Source organism: Vicugna pacos, chromosome 33 (assembly GCF_048564905.1).
Source record: "Vicugna pacos chromosome 33, VicPac4, whole genome shotgun sequence".
Classification (NCBI taxonomy): Eukaryota; Metazoa; Chordata; class Mammalia; order Artiodactyla; family Camelidae; genus Vicugna; species Vicugna pacos.
Window position 1 is genome coordinate 5,804,974 of NC_133019.1, and position 20,726 is coordinate 5,825,699.

At 49.9% G+C, this 20,726-nt stretch overlaps 1 protein-coding gene across 1 annotated transcript in view; it reads left to right on the forward strand.

Annotated features, from left to right (window-relative positions):
- Positions 1–20,726, forward strand: part of KIRREL3 (kirre like nephrin family adhesion molecule 3) — a 485,950-nt gene that overhangs the window by 370,167 nt on the left and 95,057 nt on the right. Inside the window, exon 2 of the mRNA XM_006209871.4 lies at positions 8,841–8,918. Within this exon, the coding sequence (XP_006209933.1) occupies positions 8,841–8,918 (78 nt within the window). The remainder of the gene's footprint in view (positions 1–8,840; positions 8,919–20,726) is intronic.

The following is a 20,726-nucleotide window of genomic DNA, read 5'->3' on the forward strand; positions in this document are numbered from 1 at the left end:
ATTCAAACATTAGTCCCAGCTCCCAACTTTCTCTTAGGAAAAGTCTAAAAGCCTTGCAGGCAGATGGCCTTCAGCAGTGCAGTGTCTCACAGGATGAGGAGACTGACAACAGTCTGGTTGGGGTGGTGGGGATGCAGGAGTGGCCCTCATGATCCCCCACAGAGCAGTTAACCACCAGGACTAGCCATCTTAAATCAGAGATGGCCGAGGTCATCTTGTACATGCGATAAAACTGTATCTCATAAAATTACTCCACCAGCGTTACTAAACTTTCCCCGATTCCCTGAACCTCTCACAAAGAGATTATGCTAGTCGTCCAAAGAACCTCATTTATAACCACTTTTCCTGGCCTCCAACTTACTAGCTGTAGGACCCTGAGTGAGAATTTCATCTTTTGGATTATCAGCTCCCCACTATTAGAAGCAAGAATAGTATTTACCTTATATAGAATTTTTTATGATGGAAGATAATGCATGCAAAGTTCTTAGCCCGGAGACTAACAAACCAGAAGTAATCAGTAAACGACAACTTTAATTGCAATGGTGAATTCAGGGAGCTTGGTCCCAGGTGAACCGTAACCGGCCCAGTGGAGAGGGACAAAGCTGGGCTGCGTCCAGCCCCCGGGGACAGGTGGAAAGCCAGCGCGCAGAGGGGTGTGGTAGACTCTGCCAACCTTGGGGGCCGCACTGATGCCCAAGTGGCCCAGAGGAAGGCCACGTTCCCAGTCAGCTGGTGGCCGTGTTGGAATTCCGAGCAATTAATCAGCTGGGAGAAAGGCCCCAGGCAGCATCTGAGGGAGGGGATGAGAAAGGTAAGGAGGGTGACAAGAGGCAGGCAAGGTCTCGGAGAACCAGCCCAGGGGTCTGAGACTCAGAATTGGTGACGAGTTGTACGTCACAGAGAAGGGAGACCAGCGTAGCAAGGTCACCAGGCGTGTAGTCAGGCATAAAGCTTTGCCACTCACAGCTAAGGGATGCTGGCAAACTTTTTACGCCTCTAAAATGTCCAATTCTTTACAATCAGAGGCAGGAACAGTGAAACTTATCTTCATGAGGTTGGTGTGAGGGTAAAACAAGACAAGGAAAATAAATGCTCAGGGCTGTCTTTTTCTGGCCCACGAATACAGACTCGGGGCAGTAAACAGTGATTTGGGGAAGTCGGAGGCCTGGGGACCACATGGACACCAGGTTTCCCGCAGGCACATGGGATCTGGAGCCAGGAGCAACACAGACAATTGTGGACCCCACAGCTGGTGGTGAGGCATTTGCTAACATGCTGCCTGCCTTGGCTGCACCGCGGTAGGTCTGTGCCAGCCAGTAAATGGCACGGCCGAGGCGGCCGAGAAGGCGGGGCTGGCAGAAGGCTACCCCTGTGTTGGTCCTTGTTGTCACTGTAGGAAGCCACAGGGTACTTATCATCCTTACTGCATACAAAGCTGGTAAGGGTGCACTGCTGGTCATAAAAAGTTTTTGCAATTATCACAATGATTGCCGGTCTTTCCTAAAAGAGACTAACTTGACGTGAGCTTTTACTGTAATTCATTGTTTTGAAAACTTAATTTAAGACCACGGCTGTTTCAGGTTTCTCTTATAAGAGCTTAATAGGTATATAATAGCATAGTTAATTAAATACAAATCAATAGTTTAAAGGAACTAATTGATACTTAATATGAATTGGGAACAAACTTTGTTCTAATATAATTAACCCGTATTAAATAAGCAATGAAAAGATCAATTATGTCTTTACAACAATGCAAACTTTATAGTGTTTTAATAAACTTAGAATTAGCAAGCAATGAGATTCAAAAATTATGAAACAGGTATGATTGGGCTATTAAACATTTATTACTTATCCTAGAGGCCCAGGGCCATGCACTAGTCAGGATCCAGAAACATTTACTGCTCCTCTCTTCAGGATGTTTTACTCGAGAGGTTGACCAGGAAACTGTGATCTTTGCATGCGTTATGGGCATCCTTATTGGCTGGGATGGGAGTAATTATGCTGAAAGCAGGACGAGGCAGACCCGATGCAGAAAGCAGTTTAGCAGAATCATGGTGAGAACTTTCCAATCATGAGACTCCAGCACCCTGCTGCCTTGGTGGGGGTCAGCGCCGAGCAGAATGGCTTGTGATGGACGGTCACTTGTAAGAGAGGACCCAGGTACAGACACCCACTGAAGGCTAACCCCAGACAAATCTGCAGCCTCCCAGGCCCTTTGGCGGAGCCACCCCACCACCCTCCCCTGGACCCCTACTGCAAGCACTGCCGTTCGTGTGGAGGTAACTCCAGCACTGCCTTGTGACACTTTTTGGACTGAACTGTCACTTGTCTTCGACTTTTCTTTACCATTTCGCAGGTATATGCCTAACGTAACCAACTGGATCGTAATCTCACTGGCAGAGGAAACATGTGTTACGTGTTTTTGTCTTGTACACAGTGCCTGGCGCTTAGCAGCCTCTCGATGAGTGTTTGTGGGTTGGGTTTTGTGGCTGTCACGTTCTGTGAATAGTGCTGGTGGTGGAGGGGTGGCAGTGACACTGTGCAGAGGCCACTGGTTTTTATGTCATTCATCGCATCATGAATTGGTCTCCAGACCAAGATATTCACTCTCCGAGGTCAGTGAAGCTGGGTAAAAATGTGTCTCTTCAGATCTGAACTCCTGCGCGTGTAATCATTCAGAACCCACCCACTGGGGAATCCCTCAAGCACAGAGTCCCAAATGCACAACTGTCACCACCCCACCCCCGTGACCTAACTGGCTTCCTCTGTCGATCACTTCTGACACAGAGCCCTCATTTCCCCCAGTCTTCCCCACTAAAGACGCTGTAGTCATCCAGTCCCTTTCCTCTGCCTGAGCCTCTCTGACCCTTAGCCCCATTGTCTCGGCTGAGAACGTCTCTCCAATTCGCCGTTTTCTCTCCACCCTCAGCACCTCTGGTCCCCTGACCTCGCCTGCTCCACTCACTGGTGGTCTTCCTGACTCACTTTACTCCTCCAGCCCAGCTGACTTCACTAACCTTCAAAGATGTCACCTAAGGTTTATTATATCACCTTGGACAAGTCATATCACCTCCAAGTCTCCCCTTTCATATCCGTTAAAAAAAAAAAAGCAGGGGAGCAGGGAAGGATTTGATGGTCTCTAAACTCCAGTCTATTTTATTTCTATTTCTTGAATTTACCCTTAATTCATTCTACGCCCTTTTCATCAAGTGCTGTCTCATTTGATTTTCATGTTAGCTGAGGGAGGAGGGTCTTTCTACCAGGATCCACATTTCATAGGTGAGAAAATTAAAGCCCAGAGAAGCCCTGAGAACTGTCAAGTACCGAAACAAGGCTCCAGCAGGCGATGATAGTTTTGAAGCACACATGGCGTCCCCTGCCCCTCATGGCACCCCCATGCTCCAGCCAGGTCCCGCTGACATCTTCTCCATCTGCTTTCTGGGACCATCTAGGGGGCTGTTTAACACCTTTGCACTGATCTCCTGTGTCAAGGCAGTGGGGATATGGAGGCTCTGAATGTTCCCCTGAGAAGCCCAGGGTCCTTTCACCTGCTTTCTCATCTCAGGCTGTCTCGGGAAGGCAGGAAGAGGGAACAGACATCTACCCCTCACCTCTCACCAGGAGTGTTGCCATAGTCTCCCAGCTGTACTCGGCTGTCTGGGAGTACCTTCTCCCGTCCGTCACCTGTACCAGCACTGATGATCTTTATAAGATGCAAGTCTGGCCTGTCTGTCTTCTGCTAAGCGCTCTGTAGGAAACGTCCAGACTCCTGGCAAGGCTCACCAGGTTCCCCCAGAATCTGATCCCTGGCCCCATCTCCTGCCTCATCTCACATTCTCTGCTCCCGAAATCTTTGCTGCAGCCACACCAAACTGCCAGCCCGTCACACTCTATTTCTTGTTCAGTAGGCTTCTGGGGACATGGTGGAATTTAATAGCTTCAGGTGGTAAAGGGTTAGTTCTCAGCAAGCATCCTGAACCATTGTGACTGGGCACCCTGGGGACAGGAGGGCACCCCAGTGTGCTGAAAAGCCTCAGGAATGGTGAGACAGCAGGACCTGGTACCTGTCCGTTGTCACCAGCTCTGTCCATGGTTACTTCGGAGCTCAGGAGTTTCTGGCTCGAGCAATAAGCAAGCACTCTCCTGGCCAACATCAGCCTCCTGCCAGTGGCAGGACTGCTCAAGTCCTCCTGAATTGCCATCAAGTCACACAGCCAGTCCCCCTCACCTCCCTTCTTTCCCATCACGTCTTGTGCCACCACCCCCACTGTCCCTTCTTAGCAGCCCTACCGACTGCTCTCCAGTCGGTTGGTGCCTCTGACGAGCCTTTTGAGTGGCCATGTGACGCTGCTCCCTGCATCCCCTGGGACCAAGAGATGGGAGTCAAAGAGTCTCAGCCAGTGGAAACAGCCAGGTCCTACAGAAGACCAGTTTCTCTGCCCTTCCTGTCTGTATTAGCCAGGGATGCCATGACAAAGTGCCACAAACGCGGTGGCCGAAAGCTCAGAAATGTATTGTCTCTCAGTTCTGGAAGCTAGTAGTCCAGAAAAGGTGTTGGCAGGGTTGGCTCCTTCTGAGGGGTGTGAGGAAAGGGTCTGCTCAAGGCCTCCCTCCTTGGCTTGTCGATGGCCGTCCCCATGTTCGTTGGCATTGTCCCTGTATGTGTGTCTGTCCTAAATTTCCCCTTTTCATGAGGACACCAGTCACACTGGATTAGAGCCCCCCAGTGACCATTTTAACTTGACGACCTTAACTTAAGTCTCTGTCTCCAAATAAAGGCACATTCTAAGGTACTGGGATTAGGGCTTCAAGATCGGATTTTGGGGAACACAGTCCACCCCATCTCTGCTGTCTCTTCTCTGTCTGTTTTGAGTCACAGCATCAGCAGCCCTGGGATCCCAGAACTCACCCTAAGAACTAAGTCAGCGATCGGACCTGGGTTCCGGCCCGAGCGCCGTCACCAGCTGCTCTTTGCCCTTGAATCATAGTTACTTTATTTCTCTGAGCTGGTTTCTGAAACCAAAATGGAGGAGACCATTCCTGCTTTACCTACTTCTCAGAGCTTCTGTGAACATCCGATAAGATGGTGAATATAATAGCCTCATGAAAAACTAAGCACCCCACAAAAGTGGGGTAACATCACTGTACTATCAGTATGATTTCTAGTAAGAAGACAGGAATCCTCAGGCTAGAATAAGCCCACCCTCACCCTCTGAGACTGAAGGAAAACCGTTCCGTTTATGAAGCCATCCCTTTTTATTCCTCCCAAGAGGAAACCTCACAGTTCCCAGACTCCAGTTCAGATGAATTACAGAGTTGGTTCACTCCACACCGTCCTCACCTAACCCACCCACTGTGCCACGTCTAAGCCCCCGGGTTTCTTTCTGGCCTGAATAGAGGAGAACTGATTGTCACCCAGCATTTTCCAGTTGGCCCCGTCTATTAAGTCAGACTTGACCTGCTCACTCACCACGCGCCAGGTGCTGTGCTTGGGACGAGGGTCTCAGAGCCCAAAAAGGCATCAGCCTCGCCCTTCTGTTGCTCCCAGTCTAGAGGCCAGGAGTCCTGGCGCCAAGTGGCCTTCTCCCTGAGAAACATAGCCCTTCCCAGGAAGCGCTTCCTAACCTCTGTTCTCCTCAGACAGTGCCCTCACACCCCCCTCACAGGTAACCTTAGCCTTCTTGGCTGTGAACTGTCCCTTAAGCCAGGCTGACTCCATTCGTGTTAGTGTCTTCCACGGGTGACTTCGGTGCGTCTGGTGGTCCTGCTAGGGATTCATGCTCAGCCGAAGGCTGCAGCCCCAGCGTCTACGTGGAGAAGACCGCATCACCCTGCTGTTCTCGAATGGGTATCTGGGACCTGATTCCACCCTCGGTCCTGTGCAGTGTGACAAGAGAGGTGGCAGTCTGGTGGCTGGTCTAGCTCCCGAATGAAGGATTCTTGTTCTTTCCATCACATCATCTCTCCCCTGGTAGCCCGGTTGATCTGGCTGAGGGGAGTTTTCCCAAGTCTAAACTACTAGTTCCTGCTCCCCCCAGTTTCTCTCTGGTCAGTATGTTTGACAGCACTGTCTTCCCCACCTGTGTTTGCAGATTCTCCTGCCCTCCCCCACTTCAGCCCCTGGCACGCTTCCTCGTGTGGACCCAGGGACCTCTAATTTAGCTGAGAATCTCTCCTAAGAACACCCCAAATTTTCCTATATGGAGAGCTAGCTAATCCTCATTTCACTAACCCCCCAACCTGCTCGTCCTTGCAAAGATCCCAGTGGCTTCTCCCCACTTCTCAGTAAAGGCTTAGAGAGCCTCTCACTTAATAAATTTCTGCAGTTTGCTTATTAGTGCCTTGTAATGCAGCCACCTAAATAATTAAGACTAACCCACACATGTCAAATTAAATGAGCCAAATACATTGAGAGATTGCCTCGTCCTCCATTTCTTTTATTAATCAGTTTTTTTAAAAAGAAAAAAAAACCTCTCTTCCTGCTCATTTGCAAAAATCAAACATGGTCCATAAGACTCTTTCTTGCAATAACTGTGAGGACGTGTAGCCTCTTTCCCTGGGCGAGCCCCCTGGGGGGCTCATTATGTGACGTAGGGTGGGGAGGAGGGGGTTGGGGTGACTGAGACAGCCAATGTAGATAACAGAGAGTCAACAGGTTGTCTAGTCTCTAAATCTTTAGGAGAGTCATGCCCCCTCCATTTTCCTGAGCGTTTAGGGGACTGTGCAGGAAGCTCAGCAGGAAATCCATCCAGCATCCTTTCTGCCCCAACTCTTCAGTGCTCCCCTGGGCTCAGTGCGAGAACCCAAGCTCCCTTTCTCATTAGGAGCCGCTGCTGATGGGCCTCAGATGGGCATAAGAAGGCATCGGAAAATGTAATAGGAATCATCAGCAATTGTATCGCTCTGAGGATGAACAATACGCGTGCAATTACGATGGGCTGGTTAACGCGGCCTGTCGTCAGCATGTTGAGGTTTCAATACAGAGCAGGCAAGAGGCTATTGTTTGCTGGAGCTCAGCGCCTCCTCGCAGCTTGAGCTTCCGCTGGCTCCCTCCTGGCTCACTGCATTCCTGCCTCTTGAAGGTGGTTGTTAGAAAGAATCCACAAATACAGTAAGTAAACATCAAAGGGGCTTTGATCCGCACGGCCCTCGACAGAGCAGGAGCCCCTGAAGAAAGGGCCGAGGCCTTGGATGAGGGAACTTAACATCGCCAATTTGGGCGCCTGAGATGTAAGGCTGTTTGAAGTGAGGGCGGTTTGGCTGTGCCTTCAGACAAGCGAGCGAGCGTGGAGGGAGAGGAAGAGAAGTGAGTGCCTTTGGAAAAGGCACGCTCAGATCTGCTTCTCTGCTCTTTACTGATAGTCAATAAACCCCTTTAAAGAATCAGAAGATCAAAGCCGGCAACCTCCCTGGGCCATGGCATTCTGCCACCGTCCACCACGCTTTGTTTATCTCTGGGCAAGAACCCCCAAGCTTGGCTTATCTGGGTCTCTTGGGCCCTTTCATCCTGCTGCCCGCGGAGGCTGGGCCTGGGCAACAAGTGGTGGGTGGGGAGGTCGGGAGGAGAATGAGCCCACCCCTCTACACTCACAGCCTGGATGCTGACTGGCTGGGGCTCCGAGAAACACCCAGGGTCGTGGGAGAAGCTACTGTGAAACACCATTCAGTGGGACCCTCCTTCTCTAAGAAACCGATGGAGGGAGCAGCTGGGCGCCTGGAAAGCTGGCAAAGCCGGGGAGGAGCGGCAGTCACTTCCCCCAGAAGTCATATCCATTTACCCAGTTTTTGGCAGCTGCCACATTTGTATGACTTCAAAGCAAAGACGTGGGGACAGGGAGTCTAAAATAATCACGGGCAGTCGTTTAACATCTTTGAACTTCAATTTTCTCATCTGCATAATATGAATAGTAATAACCGATCTGCCTACCCCATGCGGTGGTTGTGAGGGTCAAAAGAGAAACTTGGTGTGGTTTTATTGCTTCAGAACCCGTAAAATGCTTAAAACAAATCAGGAGTGAAGGAGAAATAGCAGAGAGGGAACCTTGGCTGGCCGAGAAACTCCAGTCCAATGCTCACACACAATGGGCACTGATTTACAAAATATCCCCGGGGGGGAAAATGCTCTCTTGCGTTTGCTACCTAGAATTGTCGTTCTAACTTGCTTTTCCATTGGGTCAAAGTCTTGAGGGACCAGAGTCTAAGTCTTATGTCCCTTAGCTGTCCCAACTCCTGTGTTCCACACTGAGTCTGCACCCTGTAAGGGCCTAATGATGATGCTGAATTGTGCCTGAATATAAGGATGCACAGAGATCCCCAGTCCTGGAAATTCACTCTCTACCTGTACCGTGGCCCCTGTGTCTTCCCCCAGATTCACCCAATCACTTCTTCACCCACTGTCTGGTTGTACTGCTCCATCCTGGACACCACTGGCTGGACCCTGCCTCTTCTCTGGGCCTGATCACAATTCTGGGATATATAGGGCCTCGTTAACCTAGAGAGTAATGGTTATGAGCATGGGCTGTGGATTCAGACTGCCTGGGTTCAAACTCTTGGCTCCATCATCTACTAGCTCTTTCAGCTGAGGCTGCCTACTTAATATGTCCGTACAGGAGATAATATAAAATGGGGATAACAATGGTATATACCTCATAAGGTTGTGAGAATCAAATGTGGAATTATTGGCCTGCTATTATGCCTGGACCATAGTAAGTGCTTTCTAAATGTTTATTAAATAACTAAGTAGCCCTTTTATAGGAGGAACAAGCTTCACATCCCTTACAAAGGGACCTTCACTGACACCTGACCTATTCCCAGCTCACCCCAGTATGCTTTCCTTCCAGAGCTGGGCCTCCAGAAGAGAGGATGCTGTCTGGTGCTGGGCTACATGGCCAAGGACAAGTTTCGGAGAATGAATGAAGGTAAGTGAGAACCCGCCCACACTCTCAGGGGCAGTGGGGAGGGAAGGAGCCACGCTGCACAACTATGGTATCAGGGAAGAGACCCTGGGGCATCTCAGAACGGACAGTGGACAGAGCAGTTTGGTTTTGATGCAGCTGTTCATGCAAGAATGTGGGGAAGGGTAGCTCATGCCTGATTCATGAGCGTTTTCCCTTATGCCACCCTCCCTCCTCCTTTTGTACCCCGACTTCTCTCTCTTCCCTGCCTTTTGTTCCTCACCTACCCACCCAGTGCAATTAAACTTGCTTCTATTTTTTTTTCTAATTCAGACCTCTCTGCCTTTCTCTTTAATCATTCACATTTCTTGAGTGCTTATTGAATAAATAGCACCTCACAGGGCACTTGGGAGGACACTGAAGAAGAATAAGGCAGAGCTTTTATTCTTACAGAACTTCCACTTGGAAACCTGCCCTCTTTTCCAACTCCATTGGCCCTACCTCGCCCTCTTCCTCATAGGCCGTTCTGCCTTCCTCTAGTTCTGGGTCTTTCCTCCGAGGCTTGACTGGGTCACAGAAGGCTGGGGGAAGGTATTGACATTGACATGCAGGCTGGGGTGTGGAAGGGGGGCTGTCACTTATGGGTCTGCTGTAATAAAGAGCCAATCCCCTCATCCCCAGCCATCTGTCTCTGTGCAGCTAATAACCCTCTCCATCAGTTGCCACAGACTGTTTGTCAGGATTCAACAGTAGATAAACAATGGCTGGGGATGCCATTTATTCATTAAAGTCAGACAAATGAAGCCCTGGCTTCCCACCAGCCCAGCTTGCGGTGAGCCGAGCCCCTCCCCTCCCAAGGCCCAAGGCCCTCGTAGCCTCATTTCCATTCCAGGCATGGAAAAGGCAGCTCACCTGTACCATCTCAACCCCCAGAGTTAGACCATAGCATGGTTCCAGTGCCCTCTTTCTATGCTTCTCTGCCGGCTCTCTTCCCAGCCTGCAGTTCAGGACACCCACACCTCCATGTGCTCCCCAGACCTAACGCCTCACCAACTATAAGCTTGTTGCCAGCACCCATCATGGTGACAGTCTGACAACAGTTAGGGCAGCACAATTAAACGCAAGGAGTATTGCCTTCCCCATTTTGCTGCCTGCCTGTGTAAGAAGGCAACAGCATCAAGAAGCCACTTCCTATTTGTAGTAACCCCATGGCTAAGCACAGCCAGGGTTGAGGGCTGCATTTTCTGCATCCTGCCAGTCAGCCTCCCATCCTGACTTTTCTTTCTCAGCCTACCCCCTCCCTTTCCGCCACCACCTTCTTGCGAGTGCTCGGCAGTAACTTCTAATTTGTGGAAACTGACAGCATGCCTCTGTCCGTGGTGCTGAATAGACACATACTCTTGCTGGCAATGCTCATTAGAGAAGCTGAAATGAGGTTCACACGGATTGGGGGAAGCTCCAAAAAGTCAGCAGCTGGTCTGGATTCAAAAGCTCAAGCTTCTAGTGTCTGACCCCAGTAGAAGGATGCTTACTCCAGATCTTGGGGCCTAAAAAGAGTCTTACTTTTCACGAGGCTGATGGACACGTTGACTCCCCCTACCTTTCACAAATGGCTAAGAGGGTATCCAGTCAGCCTGGGCCATAACAAAATACCACAGACTGGGTGGCTTAAACAGAGAAATTTTTTTTCTCATGGTCCTGGAAGTCCAAGATCAGAGTGCCTGCATGGTCAGGTTCTGGTGAGGGCTCTCTTCCTGGTTTGCAGACAGCAACCTTCTCACTGAGTCCTCACATAGCAGAGAGAGCAAGTTCACTGGTGTCTCTTCTTATAAAGACATGAAGCCTATCAGATCAAGGTTCTACCCTTAGGACTATTTAACCTTAACACTTAAAGGCCCTATCTCCAAATACGGTCACAATTAGGGGTTGGGACTTCAACATAGAAATGGAGGGTGGACATAATTCAGACCATAACAAGGAGTCTAAATACACTGGCCACAGCAGAAAGGTACAGTGGCAATACTCTGAATCAGAGGTTAGGAAAATAGTAAGAAAAATAAGTGAAGCCTTAATATCTCCTTAGACATTGTTTAAGTAAAGAAGGGAGGAAGAAAGTCCAGGAGGACTAGAAGAGAATTTGGAAACAAGACCAGGACCTGGTTACCTCTGAGGACACTCAGCCTTACTTTGTACAACAACTTTTCAATAGTTCTTTCTTGTTTAAAAAGGAAGGTGCCTCTTCTCTCTAAGCCCCCTCTTCAAACACACACAATCCATACAAATGGGTTATTCCTTTCAACTGATTGTGGTCAACTCAGTTAGGAATGAGAGCTCCCAGGTGCCTTACCCCAACCTATACCCTCCCCCAGTGAAGACGAATTGAGAATCAAGCAAGGTATTCAGAAAGAGGGAGGCAACAGAGGCATAGTAATGGCCAGGAGGCAACAGAGCAGCTAACCCCCCACCCCTGCCTTCCTCTCTGCATGTGCTTCTCACCCCTTCCAAATGCAGTGACACACATTCATGCTCACACACAACCACACACAGAGTAGCTGCTTCTCCTTCTGGATAAACAAGGAGATAAGGGGCTGGTAAGCAAGTTAAACCACCATATGTGAGGAGTTGCAACTCTCAACTAACAAAGAGGAGACAAGATGGGAGGTGGGTGAGTGGGGTAGAAGGAGAGGTGCAGGAGGTGGGTCGGCTTTGGTTCTGGAGGGGTGGAAGGCATGAGGAGGAAAGGAGGAAGGGGCCTGGCGGGGAGTGGAAGGCTCCTCGGCTCCCACCCCAGCCAGTCTTGCTACCCGAAGCACCACATTATACATTTTTTTCTATTTCTAATGCTCACATGCCCAAACTCCAACATGCCTGCAGATAAGAAAGAGCATCTGCATGGAGAGCTGTTTTATGGTTTATAATTATCTTGTACCAATACTCAAAATAATTATAACTTCCACATATTAATAATTGAACTGGAACAGCAGCTATGACATAGATCAAGAAACAGAAATCTCTGTCCATGCTGCACTATACACCTTGGTATAAACTGAATAATCGGTAAAACAGTAAAAAATATATACACTTTTTTCTCCCAGATGCTGGAATTACTGAGATATTGGAACAATTAGTTGCCTCTTCCATTAAAGATAAGGTGGTGATCATTATAGTTCCAAATCAGAATAAACATAAAAGACCTATTGTGCTGTATTAAAGCATATTTGTTCGGTTTAACAGTGTCTAGCAGGGTGTCTGTCACCCGGGGAGAAGTGGTCCCCTATTTCATTTGTTTCCTTGTTAATGTGGTGTGTTTTTATTTTCTTTTCTCTCCACTCTCCCCACCTCACTACATGCCCCCCAAAATAACAGCTTGGGAAGAAACAAGAGAAAAATAATGAATGAACAACTTTATGGATCTGGGGTTTATCATAAGCTAGAGTAATCACAATTGATGCTGTTAAACTACACAAAGCAATGAAAAGAAAACACTGTTCAAAGATCATTTAAGGAGGCATGTGATAGTCAGTGAGAGGTTTGCTCTATTTGGAAGCACGTAATAGCTTCTCTGCTAAAATCTGCAGCATTTGCAGGAATGGCGGTGGCTGGTAATACGGGGGGTGGGGGTGTGTGCATGTGTTCTTTCCTGTTTGGACTCAACACATCTGAGGCATCCAATGGAGATATGAACCCAAATTAATGAAGGATAGACAAGAAAGGAGCAAATAAAGACAGACTAGGCATCAGAATATCCGATTTGCTTGACACAATTGTCTTCATGTGATTAAGTACATGGGTGCTTTAAGTAGAACCTGCTGGAAGGAGATCATTTATGTATTCATCAAACAGTCAATGAATACGCACTGTAAAAATAATACCCATTTTTCGTAATAAATGCCAGCCACTGTTCTAGGCACGGGAGCTTTAAAGTAACTAAGATGTAGCTCCTGCCCTCAAGCTCCCAATAAAAACACACAGGTGCGTCTCAGTGTCCACAGGGACACTGTACCCGACCACTTCACCTAAATTAGAGACCCCTCTTCCTCCACCAGTGTGCTCCATTGTGACAACCAGCCTATTTTCTTTGTGGCACTTCCCCTAACTGGTGATTATTTGCTTACTAGACTGTCCCACCTCAGAGTTACCTTCAGGGAGGCAAAGACCCTGCTCCCTCCTTTCCTCCTAATCCTGGGGACTTAGGCCAGGGTCTTGCACATAGGGAGCAATCAATCAATTCTAATGTAAGTAATTAAGTAGCATGACGAGTGACAACAGAGGAATGCACAAAGTCACCCACAGGTGTAAGGTGCATCTTGAGAAGGCGCCCAGCCAGCAGAGCACCCTGACGTACAGCATGAGTCTCCACATCCCAGCAATTCCATAAGCCTTGCCTCTCAGCCTCTCCTCTGCTTCCAGTTCCACAGTCCCTCCTGGGAGGCCAGGACCCGGGCAGGGTAACAGAGTGGGAGGACTAGGAGTGGAGGCCACCAGGGGTGGTGTCCATCCTGTCCCCACCTGCCTTTCTTTCTCACTCCTCCTACAAGTGGGCCACCTTCTCACCTAGGGCATCCCTAGGCAGGTGTCTCCAATCAGATCTGCAAGGGGAATTGCTTTCACGGTCCCCTCCCCACACAACCCAGCACACACACACACACACACACACACACCCATTCCCTTTCCTTCTCTCGTCCTTCCCCAGTTACCCATTTCTCCTGGGGAGCGCAGAACGACTCACCTGCCGAGCCCACATTGCTCGCCCAGGGCTGATCCTGCCCACTGGCAGGATAGGAAGCTCTCACATGGTCTCAGATGAGGGGCTCTGCCTGCCTCTCAGAAAGCACAATACTCTTCTATGTTAGAGCCATAAGCAACCTTACAACTATGGTGCAACCCATCAACCCAAGGACACCCAGGGCCATCGAGGGACTTGCCCAGGGTAAATAAGAAGTTGCTGGAAGAGCCAGGACCACAACCCAGGTCTCCTGACACCCAGTCCAGTGCTCTTAGAATTTAGAAAGAGGAGGCTGAGACCATGATCAGAGGGGGAGCCCCTAACACTTTGACTTGAAAATACAGAGAAAGTGGGAGGGGCGGGGAGGAAAGTGGGTGCACAGAACACAGGAGAGGCTCAACCTGATGTGGGAGAAAATCAGGAAAGAGGTGGGGAGGGGGACACAGGCCAGGGAACACCCTTCTATGGAACCGGAAAAGTCTATGAGGCCCTAGGACTCTTGAGAAGGGTAACGCGGGGAAATGGCAGGGAGTGAGGAAGAGGATGTTCAAGGCAGGAGAGAGGAGGCAGCAAAGCCTGGCATCCCTTCCCAGGTGTCCCTTGGAGGACGAGGTGGGCCCACCCATGAAGCTCTCCATCCTCCAACAGCGGCACCTTCTCGGGCTGCACATCTGGTGGGCGGCAAATTTCCCAGACCTTCAGAATCACAGTGACCGGCTGCTTCCCCCAGCACAGTGAAGGGAGAGCAGATATGCCTCCAAGCACTGTCGCTTTCATCTTCCCAGGAAGAAACAAATGCAAGTGATTAGCAAAGGCAGCTTCTGTTCACTGGAGACCGAGCCACTGTGGGAGGGGCTGGAGTGTCTGGGAAGGAGAAGGCAGCTGGCCCCACCCTGGGCTCCGGCTGCCCCACAGCCCCAGAGGGCGCCGTGGTCCTGGACCAGGCTCTGCGTGTGAACATCCTCACCTCTCAGCCTGTGGGGGAGACAGAGCCTTGAGGATGAGATCAGGCATCTTGAGCAGCTCAGAGTTCTTGGGATGGCGGGGGAGCCCACTCTCTCTTTCTGTACCCCTCTTCCTAATCCGTAAGAATGAGTCCAAAAGGTCCACTGCTTCTGGCCTGTCCCCCGTCCCCCCAGAGCTGATAAGGAGCCCAGGTGCCCCATCAGCATGTGTAGTGGAGGGGCCACAACGGACAACGTTGGATGCTGTCATCTGTAAGCCTTTGAAATGCGATGATTCAAAAACCCATCCTGGCTCTCAACACCCTGCCACACTCTGTTCTCACCCCCTATCCCATGACTTTAAACACTTGGTCACCAAAGGAGCCAGCACTAGGAAATTCAGCAGCCTCAGAAGACGGATATGTGTCTTTTTCTATCTGTCCCCTGAGAACGAATTCGGGCAAATGTCAGCTGTACCCGGGGTTGAAGGGAGGCCATCGAGCTGGCCTGTGGGACAAGCTGCACTTTTTTCAGGCTGGGGCAGCAAGAGTAGAATGGTCTGGACGTGGCCCGGGGACCTGACCCGGGAGAGAGTAGTTCTGGTGACGCAGGAGCCCCTCCCCGTCTGCCTGTGCCCCCCCCCCCCCGCAGTCTGGCTCACGCTCAAGGCCCGCAGTCATCTTCCTGAGACCGTCCCTTTACTGCCTGCCAGAGCCCCCGGGATGCTGGCTGATACTGTCATTTTGTTAGCTGGGGCTTTGGGGTGTGTTTTTTCTTACTTCATTTTTCTTACTGATGCGTTTTCTTCCACTGGCGCTGCAAAGCTGGTTATTTGAATAACGTCCCTGTTTATTATTTATAGCAAGACTCAGATTTCCAGGGCACTGTATGATTGTTATTTAATTCACTCGGTGCCTTGGAACAAAGGGCCCGCCGTTTCCATTCTGCCGCGATCTGATTGGGGATCCCAAGCTTTCACCCATGTTGGTTCCTCAGGCCACAATTCCTACTGGGAGACCTGCTTCTCTGAGGAGGACTGGGGGCCACCTAGACCGTAGACCAAGCCAAGCTCCTTCAGACTTCCTTTCCCTTCACACCCATAGCCAGTCCTCACCAAGACCTAGAAATGTTCCCTGCTCAGCGTCTCTTGAATCCATCCACCTCTGTCCATCCGACGGCCACCACCCTTACCCATCGCCACCCCACCCTCCCTGACCTGGAGTGCAGCTGCGCTCGCCTAACTGGTTCCGTTGTGCCCGGCCCCTTCCCTCCCAGTTCATTTTCCTCACTTCAGCCAGAGCAATATTTCAAATGCAAATCCAAACATGTACATTCCTCTTGAAAATATTTCAATGGCTTTCTATTGCCATTAGGAAAAATACCCAAATCCTTGGCATGTTTTATAAAGCTCTATGTGATCTGGTTCCTACCAACCCCTTTGGCTTCATCTTGCCCCCTTAACACTCTGTTCTCTAGAACAAACATGGGTCTTTTTTCAGCTCCTCTAACATGGCACGCTCCCGCCTGCAATATAGCCCTTTGTCTACACTGGTCCCTCCTCTTGGGATAGTGGCCACATTCGCCACACCCCATCCCCAAACCCTTCACGTAGTGACTCCTGCTCATCTTTCAGATCCCAGTTCAAGTATCACTTCTCCAGTGACGCCTCCTCGGAGCCACCCCTCCCATCTAGATCAAGTTCCTGTGTTACATGCTCTCATAGAACCATATTCCTTTCCCTCCGAGGGCTTAGCTCAGTCTGCATGTGGACGTTCATATTGCAGTTACTTGTCTCATGCCTGTCTCCTCTCCCAGTCTGCAAGTTCTGCTTGCTCTCTGTTGTCTCCCAGGAGCCTAGCATCATGTTTGCACAGAGTAGAAGAGTTTGAAAGAAGAGTGAGGGCAGTGAACTTTTCTGCCCCTGGTCAGTGGCTCCCAGGGTGTGGGGGCTGGATGACTTAAGAATCATAGACTCCTAGAAAAAACATCAGGAACCACTTGGAAAAGAGGAAGCCGAGACTCAGGAAAGTGACGTGGCTTACCCGGAGTAGCACAGCTGGCAAGCGATAGAGCGAAGGCTTGAACCCAGGCTTCTGAGCCTAAGTCCAGCTCTCTTCCCGCTTCCCTGTGCCAAGTCCTGAATGTCTGGGCATGACAGGCTGAGCAGATCCTTCAGGGAAAGTGGATTTGAGGCCATGTTTTGAAAGAGACAAGAAGCAAGGACCTCTGGAAAAAAAGGAAGGGAGGTAGGTTCTTTGATACATACATAAAACATGTCCTCTAGGAGCCCAATGCTGTGCTGGGTACAGGAGCTGCTGAGGCTGGACAGTCTTTGTCCTTAGGAACTTCGTCCTCCACTTGGAGAGATTAGATATATTTCACATCAAGTTGATTTTGTGGTTGTTTTGTGTTTGTTTTTCTCCTTAGCTTTGCAGTTAGTGTGCTTAATGGTTAAGCACTGTGACTTGCGAGCCACAGAAATCTGGATTCAAATTCCAGGCGTAGTCAGAGCAGGTTTAGAACCATATCATCAAAGATTCTTAAGACCGGAAGGGATCCAAGTTCCAGTCCACAACCTCTTCTGATGATGCAACATCCCTGCCAAGTACCAATGCACAAAAATTCTTTTGAATACTGAGGTGCTATGCACTCATTCATTCACCAACCATGTATCAAGTGCCAGCCCTGTGCCCAGCACTGTGCTGGGCCCTTGGCATGTAAAGACGCCACCCCTGTCCCCAAGGATATCGCAGCAATTACAGCACAATGTCATAATTGCTGTAACCAGGTGTGTCCAGAGCCGTGGGAACAGAGAAGGGGAATCCAGTCAAACTGTCAGCCAAGTGAATCATGCCCAAGACAGCCTCCTGGAGAAAGTGATATCTGAGCTGAGCCCTGTGAGCAAATTTTATTATAAGAGAGCATGGCAGCGTCCGCTTGAATCCCTCCAAGACAGGAAACTCACTGCCTACCAAGGCCGTGGGCAGTTCCTCAGCCAGGCTCTCATAAAGGAGTTTCAAATGTAAAACACCCCTTCCACCCCAAGAGTCTACAGTTTTGTCATTCTAACTGCACTGATGACACTGGGACAGAGTGACAGGTGGCAGACACTGGCCAAAACTTCAGGCCTCTCCCTATGCCAGCTGCTAGGTCCTGAGGAGGCATTCCTTCCTCTCTCTGCCTCCCCCTCTCCATCCTCAGCTGCCTCAAAGGCTTCCTCACTGAATACTGAGACCCTCCCTCCACCCTCCTCCCCAGGGTGGGAGAGTCTGAATAAATGAGGGTGCTTAATGGCCTGCGGTGCCGTAAAGTTTTAGAGCCGCGTGATGGAATGAGCAGGTTCAGGCTGAGATGAATTATCCAGACCTTTTATCAGAGGAGAGTCAATAAAAATCTGAAGGCGCTCACCCCATCTCCAGAGAGTGGCCGTGTCACACAGCAGGGCCCTGAGCTCTGGAAATAGTCATCGGCAGGCGCGTTGCCCCCCAATCCATCTGCTTTCTTCCCTGCGCCTTCCCTCCTCAAGTGTATTCGTCTCTATGGTAACTGTGTTGTGACTGGTATGGGAGGAGTTTAATGACATTCAGAAGTACCAAATCAAGTCCATTTATATAATGGTTTGAAATACACATAATGGCCTATGGAATATAGGATAGGGTGACAGTTTCAGTAACTGCGTACAGACTGTGGGATAAATAGAGCAATGCAATGCCCCGCTCCACCTCCAAGTCAAACGTACCAGGAATAACCACTATTTTAGTACGAGAGCAGTCTTCTCAGCCATTACTCATGAAAGGGTCTCAATACACGACACCAAGCTCTTCTCTCATTGAGGAAGGATGCTGGCTAGACCGCAGGTCCTCTGCACCTGCCTGGGTTTGACAAGAGCGTCAGGTCGGGCAGGTCCAGAGAAGGCAGGGCCTTCCAGAGGAGTGAAAGGCACAGCCGTCCCGCCCTGGGTCCTCGGGCACCCCCTCTCTGCCAGCCTGTAGTAGGACATCCACTCCACGCGCCTGGACCTATAGCTCCCTCCTGTCTGGTTCAGAGATTTCCCAGACTCCCACGGTGTGCCTGGCGCAGTGGGGGACGTGGAGGACGCCCGTATCTTGGCTCGGGCTCCCCCAGAAGCAGACCCTAGGCGAGGACCAACCTGGGAGGTGCAGAAAGTGCCAGAAGGAGCATAGGGAATTGACATGGGAAAAAGAAGGTGGCCAACGCAGGGGCACCGGCAGGCCCCCCGCACGGTGGGTGGCCGGAGCCTAATCCTAGTGGCAGGCTCTGGGAAGTGCTGCAAAATACATGCCTTACAATTAAGCCACTTAAGGAACAGGGTATCTAGACAGCACTCTCGTCAGTCGCTGGCTGAGGGCTGTGTGGGTTGCGCTGTTCATTCCCCGGCACTTCTGACCTGCTCTTTGCAAGGACAGAGTGGCCTCTGCAGGGGAAGAGAAAGACCTCGGGAGAAGAGTGGTGGTTGTCCTGAGGGATCAGGTGGGGCACTGACAGAGTTGGCTACAGACCCCAGGGAATTTTGACTCCAATGGGGAGACAGGCTCATAGTGAAACAGCAGAAGGCAGGGTAATGGGAGAGCTAAAGGGGTGTGCAGGTGAGAGGCTCTGGGAGGCGGGGAGGCCATTTGTTCTGACGGGAGTAATGCCCGGGGGACTTTGACGAAGTGGGATGAGTGACGGGGGGCCAGCCTGAGAAGGTGCAGGCGAGGGAGGCACTTTCACACACATGTCACTTGATCCTCACGACATCACAAGGTAGGTGGCACTGCCTCCATTTTGAGGATGACATAACTGAGGCTCAGAAAGATTGAGTCATCTACCAAAGGCATGTAGCTATTACCCAGTAAACCTGAGATTCAAACCCTGGTCCTCTTACTTCTGCTCAGCCATGGGAAGCTTGGTGTGTTTGGGAGATGGGGGTGGGCTGACTTGCTCCATCACCATCAAGGGCAGACACGACCTGCTGGATATCCATAAAGACTTCTTCCCATGGCCAAGGACAGCCCTCTCCCCCATCTCGCCACATCGCACTGCCCACGGACCCCCACTCAGCCAGTCAGGCAGCCCTTCTGATCTGCCCCAGATGTGAGCTGGACTGACCACGCCTAATATTGAGTGAATTATCTGGAAGGACTGCCCTGGGGGTACGGGAAGGAGAAGAGGCAGTCTGGGGAGGGGGGGCGCTTCAGTTCTAACGGTCCCCACAAGCATGCTTGTTGCTGGTCCTCACCCTCCCGGCTCTCCTCTCCCAGCCCTGCTCCAAACGCCACTGCCTCAGAAAATGTGGCAGAGGAGGGATCACACACACAGTTCTCCCTGGAGCAGCATTTCTGCAGCATGTTAATAGGTTTTCTGTGAAATACAGGCTGCATGGGTAAATAAGGTGGGGGAGAAGCTGGGTTGGCCCTAATGAATCACATCTCTCCTACAGAACCTCCCAGAGCCTTTAACACGCCAAAAGGTCCTCAGAGTTTCCCAAACTTACTTGACCACAGAATATTTTTCCTGTGTGTATTAGGGCTAGGGTTTCTTGGAATCCACTTAGGGAAATAATGTTTTAAGGCCAGATCTGCCACTAACTCTTTGTCAAATGACAATAAATTAAGCCTGCCTCATGAGAACCAATAAAATAACAGGGATGAAAACTCTCTACACACCATAAAGTAAATGGTGCTGTGAAAGAGGACATGAAAGAGGACGCTATTGTTTATTCACATGAAACAAACATACTCAGTTTCCCTGAGAATATTTCATTAGGAGGCCAAAAATAATAATAATAAAAATAATTAATTTTTTAAATAAAAAGTTCTGTTCCTGAATAGGCATGTGACCTTGATTGTGATCTCTCTTGATCTATATCTTTTCATCTGCAAAATGGGTGTACTCATGATGCTATCCCTCTTTCTTCCATGTATTTGTTTCCATGATAAAATATGTACAATGGTTGTACAGGTCCTTTGAGAAAGTACAAAGTACCGTAAAATGCAAGGCATGATTATTACTGTTCCAGGTTAATACCCTCAATTCAGCCCCTTTTGCGCTGAGACCAAAACAGGAGATGTGTTGAGGGGGGGATTGGCTAGTGGGAGAAATAACAATGACTAATAATTTTCATCCATATTTATGATGATAGGAGCCTTGTATGAGCAT